The sequence below is a fragment of the Galleria mellonella genome, unplaced genomic scaffold (genome assembly GCF_026898425.1).
Source record: "Galleria mellonella isolate WM207_F2 unplaced genomic scaffold, CSIRO_AGI_GalMel_v1 utg116, whole genome shotgun sequence".
In the NCBI taxonomy this organism is placed as follows: domain Eukaryota; kingdom Metazoa; phylum Arthropoda; class Insecta; order Lepidoptera; family Pyralidae; genus Galleria; species Galleria mellonella.
Window position 1 is genome coordinate 3,541,252 of NW_026441978.1, and position 14,194 is coordinate 3,555,445.

The window sequence follows — 14,194 nt, forward strand, 5'->3', positions numbered from 1 at the left end:
CCTATTATCCCTCACTGGTAATCTTACGATGGGCTAATTACCCTGACCTTATCCTCTCCTATTATCCCTCACTGGTGCTCCGTCGGAGTATACCGTCAGCGCGTGCCGGATAAAAATACCATTGTTATCCATTAATAAAAAAAAAAAAGTAAAAAAACAAATTGTTACTGTTCTAAATTGTCGAAGACTGGGTAATATACCCTAGATGTGGCATCAGGTTAATATTGACAGATTACTATAGTTATTTCGGTAGTTTCACATTCACAAATAGTGTACCAAATTTTTATTTTTTAATTTTCCTTACATACATTGTACGACTGTTTTAATGGCCAATGATTCGAACTCGTGTCTTACTTCTGATTGAAAAAAAAAAAAAAAACAATATTTAATCTGTTTATTTGTTGTAGACCTTCGTATTTTTTTTCTCTTATTTAAATATTAATTACCCTCTGAGAGACAACGCACTGTTTACGACAAGAATTATTTATGACTAAGTTCGTAGTAATTGAGAGAAGTGTGGACTGAAAGACGATGTAGTGACAAAAATCGAAAAAGGAATGTTGCGTTGGTTTGGTCATTTGGAGGGGACGGATGAAAGAAGAATTACGAAAGAGATTTATGGAGCAAGAATGAATGGAGATGTCGATAGGGGCCGCCTTAGACGGACGTATGTTGACCAAATAGGCGACGTGCTGAAGAAGGGCCAAATTAAAAGTACCCGTAACCGGCGAGCGTGTATGAAAAGATTGATGAATGTGGAAGAAGCGAAAGAGGTTTGTTTGAATCGAAGCATTTGGCGTACCATTGTTTCTGCCTACCCTAATGGGAGAGAGGTGTAACAGATATGTATATGTATGTATGTATTCGTAGTAAAACGTTTCAATGTTCTATTTCTTTTTGCATTCACCACTATCATCATATGTCACTGCTGAATTCCCCTCCTCTATAAAGGTTGGTTTTGCCAGTAGTTGCCATGCTTGGGTTGGCAACTGCAGTTATACTTTGGTGACATTTTAAGAGTGACGTTGCTGTCCATCCCTCAACAATTAAGTTCTTTTAGTCGCTTCATACGACACTCATGGGAAAAGAAGGGGGTGGCCCATTCTATGCCAGAACCACACGGTATATTCTTTATGCATTAATAAATAGTTATAGGTCTTTGTTATGGGTATTTTTTTATAGTTGATAATAGAATGGTAACCCCGTTTGCGCTATCGGTGTACGTTGGCGGGGCGTCGTCAGTGAGGGATGATAGGTGAGCATAATGCTTTATGCGGGTCAGTTGGCGCATTGTGATGGATTTATTATTATTATTTTTTTATACAACTTAGAATGGCAAACAAGCTGACGGCCCACCTGATGGAAAGTGGTAACCGTCGCCTATAGACATGAGCAGTACCAATATAAATTAACCACTATGGTTTCCAGGGGAAACCACTTGGAGGTCGACCTGATATATTAGGGTATATTGCTAGCAATGGGGCTATAAAAACTCATTACTAACAATCCCTCTCCCATATGACTAGGAAGTTATATATATATATACATATATATTTTTGACAACCCTTAAATTGTATAGTGCACTGTGACGAAGACACAAAAATAAGTTAGTCATCGGTAGTAGATCTGCCTCTGTGAATATGTAAAGACCGTAAAAACAATACGGACACAAGAAAATCCGTGTTATTAAATTAGCACATACATTTATTTATAAAGCTACAATTATCTGTGGGTACGGAATTATTGTATTGCTATTTAAGCGGTGGAAAATATTTTTTACTTGCTGTTTTTAATTTTTTTTAGGAAAGTTTTTTGTCTCATACAGGATAATTAATATTAAAATTAGATAAAAAAAAAATGCTTTATAAGAGCTATTTATATGATATTCAGAAGACAAAGGGAATGAGGATTTTTTTTTAAATATTTTCGACAGAAAACATTGACTCTAGTAATTTCTCTGGTGTCGTGGGTGCTTATGCGGTAGTCACTTACCATCAGGTGTGCTGAAAGCTTGTTTCCCCCTATGTTATAAAAAAAATATGTTTTCTCCCTTTCTCCTTGGATCCCAGTTTGATTTTATTTAAGATTAAATTTTGGACATACAGGGTACAGAGGAATAACACTTGAGTCCTCAGGAATGGCAACGCAACGGGGGTATCATGGGCAAAACAGTATACTCTGTTATGTCCATGGTACTGCTCATGTCTATAGGCGACGGTTACCACTTTCCATCAGGTGGGCCGTCACCTTGTTTGCCATTCTAAGTTGTATAAAAAAAACACATTATTTATTCTATTCTTTAGTCCACTTAAGATTAAATTTATATATGTTTGCATTTCTTTGGGTGATTTTACTTTTTTTAGACAAAAATTTAAATCGATTTTCCTGACATTGATTTCCCCAGGATCCAGGACCGGATTATCCATTAGGCAATCTAGGCAACTGCCTAGGGGTACGCATACTGAGAAAAATACTTTTTTGAGGAACTTTTTTTAAACTAAAATTATATTTGAAGATTTGTATCTAACACAATGAAAATATTATTATTGTTAATATTACATCATTATTTTGCAATATATTTCGTAATGCGTTTCAAGTTACTATATGTAGGTACCATTATAGGAGTCTTTTCGCGAGCTAGACGTGCACTGCCTCTAGGTTCCTAGATACAGTTCAATTCAATTTATTTATTGCATTCTACAATATTATTATAAAAGATGTTAATAATTAATAAAGGTATGTTGTAGACCCTGTTGGGCACAGCAATTAGAAGCAGTTAATCCTGTCCTGCCAATATCGGTACCCAACTTGAGGGATCGTATAATATTATGTGTAGAAAAACAAAAAGCGGATGTTATTTGTTGACTGTATATCACTTATTTTTTTAGTTATTTCGACATAATTTTTTCTTTAATTCAACCGATTTAAAAAAGAAGAATTCAATTCGGTTGTGTTTTCTTTATGTCAGGTGATGTTTGTAACACATTGGATGATATTCAACATATGATATCTCATGGTATGATATGATATGATACAAAACAGAAAGTGAAGCTTCGATACAGAAATATAGTTTAAATAGATAAGATATTGGATTATTTTTAAACATACTCTTAAATCCATATTCCGAAATGGCAAAATCTTTAATCTTTAATTTTTTTTTTAGTACGTTTGTTCCGTTGTGGAACAGGCTAAGGTCGGAGACCATGCTGCCTAGTTTTCAATATGATAATTTGTCTGGAATCGTATTTTTGTATCGATAATTCCTTCTTAGATTAATTAATTTAGTGTGTAAAAAAAAGATAAGGTTAGGGATGGGACTGACACAGGATAAAATCTTCTAAATAAAAATAAAAAATAAATTGTTAGTGGATTTAACGTATCCAATAAAATATACAGATTAAAAAATATAACTTTTATTGGTATCTACATTATAATTCTTATACATCAGTTATCTCTTTAAATATATTACATGACAATGACATATGTTAATTAAATGTGTTATTAAACATGACTCCAACCTATACGGTCTTTGGATAAATCCATTAAGTGCATATCAAAATAAATTCATTTTAAGTACAATTACTATAATTTTACAACTATAATAGCACCTTTTAATAGAATTTAAGGAGGACAGTCATTCGAAGTAAGGCACGCAATTCATTCGTTTATCGTAATGTAGAATTAAAAAAAAATTGTTGTTGGAAATAACAATACTATTTAGAACATAATACGAATTCCATAGACAACAAAATAACTCGATTTATCATCTACATTTGTAAGCTTTAATAGATATTGAAAATAATCTAACTGTATCTATTGTTTACAGAATTTAAACTTGGAATAGTGATTTTTTTAGATATATGTATGCTATTTCTTGCGGTATTTTTGAAATTATTAAAATCTTTACACATTGGCGACTGATCATAATTGTTACTAAGAGGTTTATTTTTAGTTGCGGCAACCAGTAGACAGTGCGTAAAAACTTTAACGCTTACTAAATACACATATTTTTATTATTTTTAATTTTAACCGCCTCATAATAGTTACCATAGACAAAGAATTTTTTTTTTTTGACAGATCAGTAATGGTAGATAGAATTCCAGACAAATTATCTTTTTGAAGACTAGGCAGCATGGTCTCCGACCTTAGCCTGTTCCAAACGGAACAAACGTACAAAAAAAAAAAATGGTAGATAGAATTAAAACATTTATAAACAATTGATATATTTACTTTACTTGATATTATATAAATACTTGAATACCACATGAAAATATTAATGTTGATGACGACAAATATATTGGAATGTTCTCGAAAGATACTCTTAAATAATTTGAGTAATATCTTATATTAAAAAATTCAAAATTTAACACTATAATATTTATGTGACCAAAATGAAAATAGAAGTAAAATATATTTCACTATCACGTTATTCGAACGCGACAATTTGAGCCCTAACAATCCTATTCTCATTTTAGTCAAATCTTAATTACAAAAAAACGCAAAGCATCTCAGATCTATAAGGGACGGATTATTTGAGGTAAATTTACTCAATCGATATCATTAAATATGCTGGTTGACGTTGTTTTAATTCGCAAAGGCACCTTCACGTGTTTGGATGTTGTAGTCTGAAACAAAAAGACGTAAAATATAACTAAATAGAACGAGGCAATAATATGATTTCTATAAAGTTAAATTTAGTTATCGATCGATCAAAAGATAATAAAATAAATAAAATTATATTTGTATAGAAAATTATATTAAAAATAAAAAATTACGAATCAAATTTAATCATGAATTAAAATATTGTTAGCTGTCGTACGATAGGAAATTACATTTAGATTGGACATAAATTGTAATTTGGTTGTATTTTTTTATGTCTGTTACCCCAACTACGTTAGTTGTAAACCGATTTGGAATTTGAAATATTTTTATCTTAAAAGTTATCTTTACAGATTGGTCCCATACAAATTTTAACAAAATTGATTCAGTATTTCAGTTTTTAAATCAAAATTTTAAATGTTTGGTGACATTTGAAGTATGTTTTTTTTTTTTTTTGTGGAGTACAATTTAACTACGGCGGAATGTTTTCAACCAAACTATACGCTAATTTCTAATCAACATTGACGATGTTACCAAAAGTGGCGATAATTTCTTACATTTTTTTTTATTTCAACAAAACCGGCCAGGACTAGAACTAATTTTTTTTTATTATCAATAAAAATACAAAGTTACAGAAATTACAATATTAATATTATATTATTAATTCAGTTTGCAAGATAAAATTTCGACTTAAACCAACAAATAAGCATTGCAAATAGAATATGACTAGAACGTAACTGACCAGTAGTCGGCGGTGGGCGAGTGCGCGTGGTCGCGGTGGTCGCGGTGGTCGCGGTGGTCGCGGTGGTCGTCGCGGTGGTGGTGGTGGTCGCGCTGCAGCGCCACGTACTGGCGCACGAGCCGCGCCACCTCGTGCGCCTGCTCGGCCTGCAGCCGCGTCACGCGCTGCTGCAGCAGCGACCCGCACTTCACGTCCAGGAACAGCGTGCCGTCCTCCGACCGCACCTGTCGAGCAACCGTGGAACAATTAGTTACGGAAACTAGTAACTCTATTTCTAGCAATATCAGGTTGATATCTACACGATCTCTCTGAAAACCATTGTGATTTCTTGTTAATGAGTTCGTCATGACGGGTTTTATCTATAGAACATGGTCTAGATGGCGCTGTGGCGCCTCAAACGCTGCAGCAATATGCTAAGCACTGATCTATTTAACATTTGTACTTAATATTATTATCTGTTGTTAATTTTTATTTTAGTTTTAATTATATTGTTATATATACTTGGTTTTTTCATTTATACTGCTGTGCGAGTCACATGATTCTTTCTTAAATTCTTCATAATAAGTTCTTTTTTTCCTTTTTTAGAAACTTATAAACGAAGATCAGTATTGATCTACTTTCATTCTTACCTATCATCTCACACGAATACCCTGTCAATGTATACCACATAGCGTAAACAGAGTAGTAACCCTACCTCCGCTATCGGTATACGCTGGCGGGGCACCAGTGAGGGATGATAGGCGACGATGAAACATGTCAGGTAGCTCATCGTAAAATATTTAACAAGAAATAATCACGACAGTTTCCAAAGGGAATCGCGTGAAGGTCGACCTGATAGGGTACATTGTTAGCAATGAGGTTTCTATTTACATTCCATATTCAATTCAATTCGATCATTTATTAGATTTTCATGTTGTAATAATATAGATTTTAAGCATTAGAGGCACATCAATATGGATCCTGGAAGGGCATCATGAGTGAAACGGTAGCAGTGATCATGTCTGTAGGCGACAGTAACTACTTTCCATCAGGTGGCCTATCAGTTTGTTTGCCATTGTAAGTTTTTTTTTATACAACTTAGAATGGCAAACAAGCTGACGGCCCACCTGACGGAAAGTGGTAACCGTCGCCTATAGACATGAGCAGTACCATGGACACAACTGAGTACACCGTTTCGCCCCCAATGCGTTGCCATTTCTGAGGACTCAGGTGTTATTTCTCTGTACCCAGTAAATTCACGCCATATCCCATCCTTCAAACCGAAACACAGCCGTGCAAACACAACTGCATTACGGTTGAAACACGAATGGGACAGAGGTACTCAAGCAAATGACTTGGGTAAATTAATATTGCGTGAATAAGAAGATGAATTTGGCAACGCATGGGGAGTTAAGGGGCGAAACAGTACACTCTGTTATGTCCATGGTACTGCTCATGTGTATAGGTGACGGCTACCACTTTCCATCAGGTAGGCCGTCAGCTTGTTTGCTATTCTAAGTTGTATAAAAAAAAAATGTGAATGCGGGCCGACCTTCCTGGTGGAGATGAGCTCGCTGTAGGGCCAGTGCGTGTCGGTCTCGTGCGTGGCGGGGTGCAGCAGGTGCACGCCGCGCCGGTTCAGCGCCAGCACGTGTTCGCGCCACTCGCCCGCGCTGCCGCCCGTCACGCGCCGCACCGCGAAGAACGACGAGCCGAACAGCGGCCACCGGGACAACACCTGGCGCAGTCAACGGTGGCCTTGTCATATTGTTATCATCATATTGGCCGTTAACTGTATACTACTGAAAATAGATCTTTTTTTTTTAATTCTTCCTTATTTAGGACTCTTGATTACGATCCCTTTTATTGGAGAAATGTTACTACTCCGTACATGACTTCTGTACTATTGATTGATGTAAATAATTAAAATTGAATTTATATATATATATATATATATATATATATATATATATATATATATATATATATATATAAAATATTGCGATGAAATTGACACTGTTTATTGTAAAATTTATTTATTGTTATTTTTTAAATTTCTAGACAATTCACATCTCCCCTCTTAAGTTATTGTTATTGGATGGTTGAAATATTCAGGTTAATGTAATGATTTTTGTATGTTTATCCCTTATTTCAGACACAATGTACATTGTTTTTTAAATAAATGACTAATGACTAATGAATGTAAAGTTGCCCGTTTAAAATATTTTTTAATTTATCCAAATCCTGTAAGTTTAATCAGATAATGTGGATGTTTAGTGTATTATGTAGTGTCCTGTCTATTAGTATAAACTGCCTAGCAACTATTTCAACGGACAAAAAAAAAAAGACGAATTTACAAAACAGACGGACCTGCAGTAATGAGGAAGTACATAAAGAAGAAGTAGATAATGCCACTAATAATGCCATAGTAGTAGCGTAGGTTCTGGTAGGTTACCTGCAGCACTTTGGCCTTGGCAGCAGCAGGCGCGAGCTGGCTGGCGGCCGGCCACTCGGCGGCCACCCACGAGGCCCAGCGTTGCGGCCGCGGCTCGCGCAGCGCTAGCAGCGGCTTCGGCAGCAGGAACTTCAGGTCGCGCGGATGCGGTGCGTCTGGCAGTGCGGCCGCGCGGTGCAGCAGCGCCGCCACCAACGCCGCGTCACGCAGCACGCCTGGCGCTGGGGCTGCACCGCCTGGTAGTACGACCACCAGGCCCTCTAGGTAATCAGGCGCCACCTGTCACCAGAAACGGGTAATATAAGAATGAAATTATATATTGTAAATCCCTGTTGTAACTCCTAAGGAGTAACGTATGTGGTGTGGACCTAGCTATAAGAAACACATGGTAAAACAGGTTTTAGGCATATAATGAAAATAGGTAGTTGACAATACTTCCATGTGAGTGATGTATCTGGTTGAACAAGACCTGGGTACATCATGTACCTGGGTAAACAAGTCCCAGGTGTAGGAAGCACCTGGTTGCAGAGGATGTTGGCGCGGTGCATACCTGGTTGAAGAGGACTTCGGTGTAGAGCGGCGGCGCGTCGGTCCGCAGCGGGTGGTGCCACACGGAGCGGCAGAAGATGAGGTAGAAGGGGTGGTGCGCGCGCTGCAGCTCGGTGGTCACGTCCAGCACGTACTCGTCGCCCGCCAGCGGCATCGTCAGCGCGTCGCCCGCCACGATGCAGTACAGCGAGAACTCCGCGCGCTCGCCCTCGCTCGACACGCCGATCTGTTATATTTAAAGGTTTTTAATGGGTGATGAATGGGGGGAAAGGGATGGTTAGTAATGGAGACTGAGAATCCCATTGCTAGCAATATACCCGACCAGGTCTACCTCCTCGCGGTTCTCCCTGGAAACTATCATGGTTAATTCCTGATGAATTCGTCATGATAGGCTAACTGGCCTGTTTTCATTCTCATCTATCATCCTTCACTGGTGCTCCGCCAGCGCATCCCGTTAGTGCAGGCGGGGTTACCATACTATTTGCACCCATCAAAAAAATCGGTGATAAATAATAGTATGGTAACCCCGTCTGCGCTAACGGTATATACCGGGGAGAAAGGGATTGTCAAATAATCCCATTACTAGCAATATACCCTGTCAGGTCGATGAATTACGAAATCGAAGAAATATGACAGTGGAAAGCAAAAGGCGAGTTTAACTAACTTTCGTACATTTTAATTATTAATTACAATTAAGTCATGCCGATAGATATTACTAGTAATTATGCTATTATAATGTACTAACGAGGTCGCAGAGTTCGTTGACAATATCTTGGACGACGGTGGCGCAACGCGTGTTGACTACACGCTCCGCGCCGCCTGGCAGCCGGTACAGCTGCCGCCGGGCGGACCGGCCCGCCGACACCGCCGTCACCTGGGTATGTTAATCATAATATTTATAAATATTCGATTTTTTAATTTTTTTTTTCACAATTCACTGCAGAACATAAGCCTAAGTATGAGGAACATAAAGGGGTTTTTGCTTTAATAGCTTTACTTGGCAGGCGGGTTGGGGAGAGAGACGCTGCTACCCATCCCCCGATCTTAATGGTCGCATTAGTCGTCTCCTACGACGCTCTTGGGAATAGAAGGGGTGGCCCATTCTATATCGGGCCGCACGGCAAATTATCATAGTTTACCTGAATGATCGCATTTATTTCCAACTCTTAATAAAACATGGGCAGCTTCCGTGAAACTACGCCACATCTTTTCTTCCAAATTACCTCAAAGTTTGAAGACGAAGGTCTTTAACCTGTACGTGTTGCCAGTGATGAGTTACGGAACCGAAACATGGTCCTATATGATTGCTCCTCAAATTACTCTGCGGGCTATGGAGAGGGCTATGTTTGCAGTCTCTTTGCGTGATAGAATCCGAAAGCAAGATAATAACAGCCCGAAGGATAAACAAACTGAAGTCGCAATGGGCTGGCCACATAGCTCGAAATACCGACAACCGATGGGGAAGAAAGGTTCTTGAGTAGTGACCCCTTACGGGCAAAAGTAGTGTAGGACGACCCCTCCCCATTAGATAGAGTGACGACATTACAGGGAGTCAGTGGATGCAGGTGGCTCAGGACCGTTTCTTATGCTCAGTCTAGGGAGAGCTCTATGTCCAATTGTCTTGATTTAAAAGCTAAATTATTAAACCGATTTTGTTAAAAACTCAATCTGTAGAGGCCAATCTGTAAATGTATTTTTTCAGATAAAAAAAAAAGAATTATCCAAGTTATAAGAAGGAGGTAACGGATTTATGAGGTAACAAACATTAAAAAAAAACGAGCAACCGAATTGAAAACCTTTTCGAAATCGGTTGAAAGATAGGAGAGAATGTTCCCACCTCTTCGACGCTGGGCACGTTCTTCCGTCCGCCGCAACGCAACGTCTTGCGTAAGTTGGCGAGGCACACCGCAGCGGTGCCCTGGCACGGCCGCCGCCGGTCCGCGGCCGCCGCTGACAGGTACTCCACGAGGAATGGCCTGAAATATATAATAAAAAAAAATATATAACATACATATGTTGCATAATTACAATTTTAGTATTCTTCTGAAAGGTACGCGATGAAATATCCTTTATTTATTTATTCACTAGCGGCCCGTTCCGGCTTCGCGCGGGTTGACATTTTTACAACATTTTAAAAAGTGATTATTGTGACATAACGATAACAGTTGGACATATAGTATCGCGAAGTTTTTTGTAGTTATTGATATTTTCTTCAATATTGTAGAACATACTTTTGTTCTATCACCAATAGTTTCTGCAGCACACGCGACGAACGATATTTTATAGCATTTTTTACACTTTAAGTTACGTTACTAAGGTTTTAGTAAAGATCCCTAATCTTTTCTAGCAATAAATATATATGTCTATGTTACTCAGGGTGAATGTTTGATGGTGAAATGATGGTGAAAGATTTTTTGAAATCGGCAAAGTAGTTTTTGAGTTTATTCATTACAAACATACATACACACAAAAATACAAATCTTTCCTCTTCATAATATTAGTGTAGATGGAAGACCAACAGCATATTGCATTATAACACATATAACAAACATTAAATATAATACAATATTAATGCGCATGCCTTTTAAAGGTTTTTACAGCATTTGGTTTAACATAATTATACAGTATAAAATGAAGTAAACAATTTTATGAAATATTTGATGAAATAAGCCATTATCGAAAGATTTCAAATTATCTGCCAAACTTGAAACTTACGAATCGGATCGAACGTTGCAAATAAATTGAATGGACGAAGTTAGAAGTTACAATAATTTTTTAAATCCTTTTTGTAAACAAATCAATTACCAGAGGGAGACTTTGTACAAAAGTCGATTGCTTGGGTACCTCTGTCTCTTTGTGTTTCAACCATTCAAATTCCAAGCAGTTGTGTTTGTATGGCTGTGTTTCGGTTTGAAGGGTGGTATATGGCGTGAATTTACAGTGTACAGAGGAATAACACCCGAGTCCTCAGGAATGACACACATGGGGGGTATCATGGGCGAAACAGTGTATTCTGTTATGTTCATGGTACTGCCCATGTTTATAGGCGACGGTTACCACTTTCCATCAGGTGGGCTGTCAGCTTGTTTGCCATTCTAAGTTGTATAAAAAAAAAAACAATTTATTAATTCGAATTTTAATTTTTCTCCGATCATTTTATATGTATAATTCAAAGAAATCTTTTTAAATAGTTTCTGATAAGTTTGATTGTGGCTCTTGCACAATGTTTCTTATTTACCTGAGCGTGTCTGAGCAAGTGAAGTAGGCGGCTAGTATGGACATGAGCCGCCAGGCGCGCTGGCAGGAGTCCGGCGCTGGCGACCGGTTCGACGTCGTCTGCTTCATCAGCTGACAGTATACCTCGTCGCGGAGCTCCGGTACCGAGTGGCAATGCTAGGCAAATGGAAATTATTTGTCAGTTGAGGGATTTTTTTAATGGATGAGAATGGTCACCCTGCTTACCCTACCGTACCATACCCTTCCCTATCCGGGGGGAAGGGATTTTTAGTAATACGGGCTACCAGTCCCATTGCTGACAATGTGCTCTGTCGGGTAGACCTCCACGTGAAAACCTTCGTGCTGAATTCCAGGCGGATTCATCACGATGGGCTAACTGGCCAGCCTATTCATTTTCACCTATCATCCCCCACTGATGCCCCAGCATATACCATTGAATAATACCCTAATGAGAATAATACCTGAGTCCTCAGGAATGGCAACGCATGGGGGTTATCACGAGCGAAACTGTATACTCTGTTACGCTCATGTCTATAGGCGACGGTTACCACTTTCCATCAGGTGGTGCGTCAGTTTGTTTGCTATTCTAAGTTGCATAAAGAAAAGTAATGCCCTAGTATTGAAAACGTGGTTTGTATGCTTGTTTACCACTTCAGTGGTATAAAGGTATTAGTATCCATGATGATTTTAAATCGTTTCTAATGCAAGTAAAAACCTGTGCCGACTTCTAATATTCGAAAAGCTTGGAAGAATGAGAACTATGATAAGTATTTACCATAAGCACAGTATAAACACATTTAACTTCAGTCAAGTCTTGGTGCATCGGCCGCTCAGCGGGCTGGAGGTCGCCGCAGTACGCGCGTATACATGTGAAGCATTCCAGGGCCGGCGGCGCGAGCGCAGGCGGCAGCCGCAGCAATGGCGCACGCAGCGGCGTCGCCTGCCATTTCACGACATCGGTCTGAGCTTTCCATGTCCACTCGTTGCGTTTCGCTTTGCTCTTCAACGACGAGTCCGCTTTTAATATTTCTAGTCTGAAATGGGAGAAGAGATTTATGAACTTTTTGAATATTTTACCTTTTTGTGTATTTTTTTAATTCCAATTAAATTAGGTTGGGATGAACACGTTGGATAAAATCTTTTAATTGAATTATTGAAATGTTTTGAATAATTCTTATACTATTTAATACTTGTTTGTATTGATTTGTTTGTTTGTATTGTAAAAAACAAATTTTGTTTCATAAAAGCACTAGTTGAGTTTCTTGTCTATTTTTCTCAGCAGAAATTGAATGCCGAATAAGCGATAAAGTAAAAAAAAAAAAAAACACTATTCAAAAATGCTTATAAGTAAGTTTACTTAAGTAAAAATTATTTAAAAAAGAATGATTAGATCAAATTCGCTACTAGTTTTTTCGTTTGTTTATTAGGCAAAGATTGAAGCTATTTCTATGTATGAAGTAAAAACAACAATTTTTTCTGGATTACTACCGTTAGCTAGACAATATAGCCTCGTCTCTTCTGTGTATAATAAGTGAAATATCCTACCTAAATATACTATTTATTTTAAAAAAGTAGTCTGCCTGTAACTACTTTGGGTGGACCAAAGTCAACCAAACTAAACCATGGTTTAATTGAGTTTGGTCCAATTAAAGACTATTCACCTTTGTACTTAAAAATAGAGTAAAACAGTACACCTAGGTTTTTTTTTCATCAAAAGAAGAAATAAAAACTTATACTAAAAAGGTATAAAAATACCTATATGTTTTACACAGATTGCACTTCGGCTATGAGAAAAATAGTACAGTAGGCACTATTGATTAGTCAGAAGTTCTAACTGTAACATAGAAGTATAATATACTTGACATAAAACATATTTCGTGAATACTAAACAATTATTCACTATTCTATGCAAATATTATTGTGTGTTCGGCAAACAAGCGGAAATAGTTGCATTGGATGTAAATGCACCCGTGCGTTGCGGCCATTTGTATAACGATTCGCTAACACCGTCCGATGCGCGTGCGCAGCGTCGTGTCTAATTGTTCGTTGCTACGCTACGCCGGAACAGGATGTGTGATTGTGCAGTTGGTAGAGAAAATGTATAATTAATTAGCTTTTATGTGATATATTATTATAATCTATATACATCATGTCTGGCTGTCTGTCTGTTTGTTTGTTTGTTCCGGTATTACAAAATAATAATGTATTAATTTACAGGGTACAGGGGAATAACCCCTGAGTCCTCAGGAATGGCAACGCATGGGGGGGGGGGGTATAATGGATATAACAGTATACTCTGTAGTATCTGTTATGTACTCATATTTATAGGTGATGGTTACTATTTTCCACCAGGTGGGCCATCAGCTTGTTTAAGTTGTGTTCTTGAAAGTTTAACATAAAATTTAGTGTATATTTTATTTTGATATATTATCAAAAAGTAATCGTTGGTTTTTCTACCTCCAAAACACACGCGTACGAAGTCGCGGGTAAAAGCTAGTAAGCGAAAATTCCCATCTAAGCGTAAAACATAGTACATGTCAATAACCTCTCGATTAAAATTGAAAATTTTCACCAAATAAATCTATCAAATATGTATACACAGAATGATTATATCTTTACGTCGGCAAACGAAT

At 37.7% G+C, this 14,194-nt stretch overlaps 1 protein-coding gene across 1 annotated transcript in view; it reads right to left on the reverse strand.

Moving 5' to 3' along the window:
• Positions 1-4,484: 4,484 nt before the first annotated feature.
• The window catches only part of LOC113513827 (unconventional myosin-XV), a 159,354-nt gene continuing 149,644 nt past the window's right edge, over positions 4,485-14,194 (reverse strand). The window contains exons 24-32 of the mRNA XM_052894695.1: positions 12,337-12,595; positions 11,563-11,717; positions 10,162-10,300; positions 9,070-9,198; positions 8,326-8,550; positions 7,776-8,054; positions 6,873-7,058; positions 5,342-5,565; positions 4,485-4,625 (exon numbers count right to left, since the gene is read on the reverse strand). Coding sequence (XP_052750655.1) covers position 4,625; positions 5,342-5,565; positions 6,873-7,058; positions 7,776-8,054; positions 8,326-8,550; positions 9,070-9,198; positions 10,162-10,300; positions 11,563-11,717; positions 12,337-12,595 — 1,597 coding nt within the window. The 3' untranslated portion in view covers positions 4,485-4,624. The remainder of the gene's footprint in view (positions 4,626-5,341; positions 5,566-6,872; positions 7,059-7,775; positions 8,055-8,325; positions 8,551-9,069; positions 9,199-10,161; positions 10,301-11,562; positions 11,718-12,336; positions 12,596-14,194) is intronic.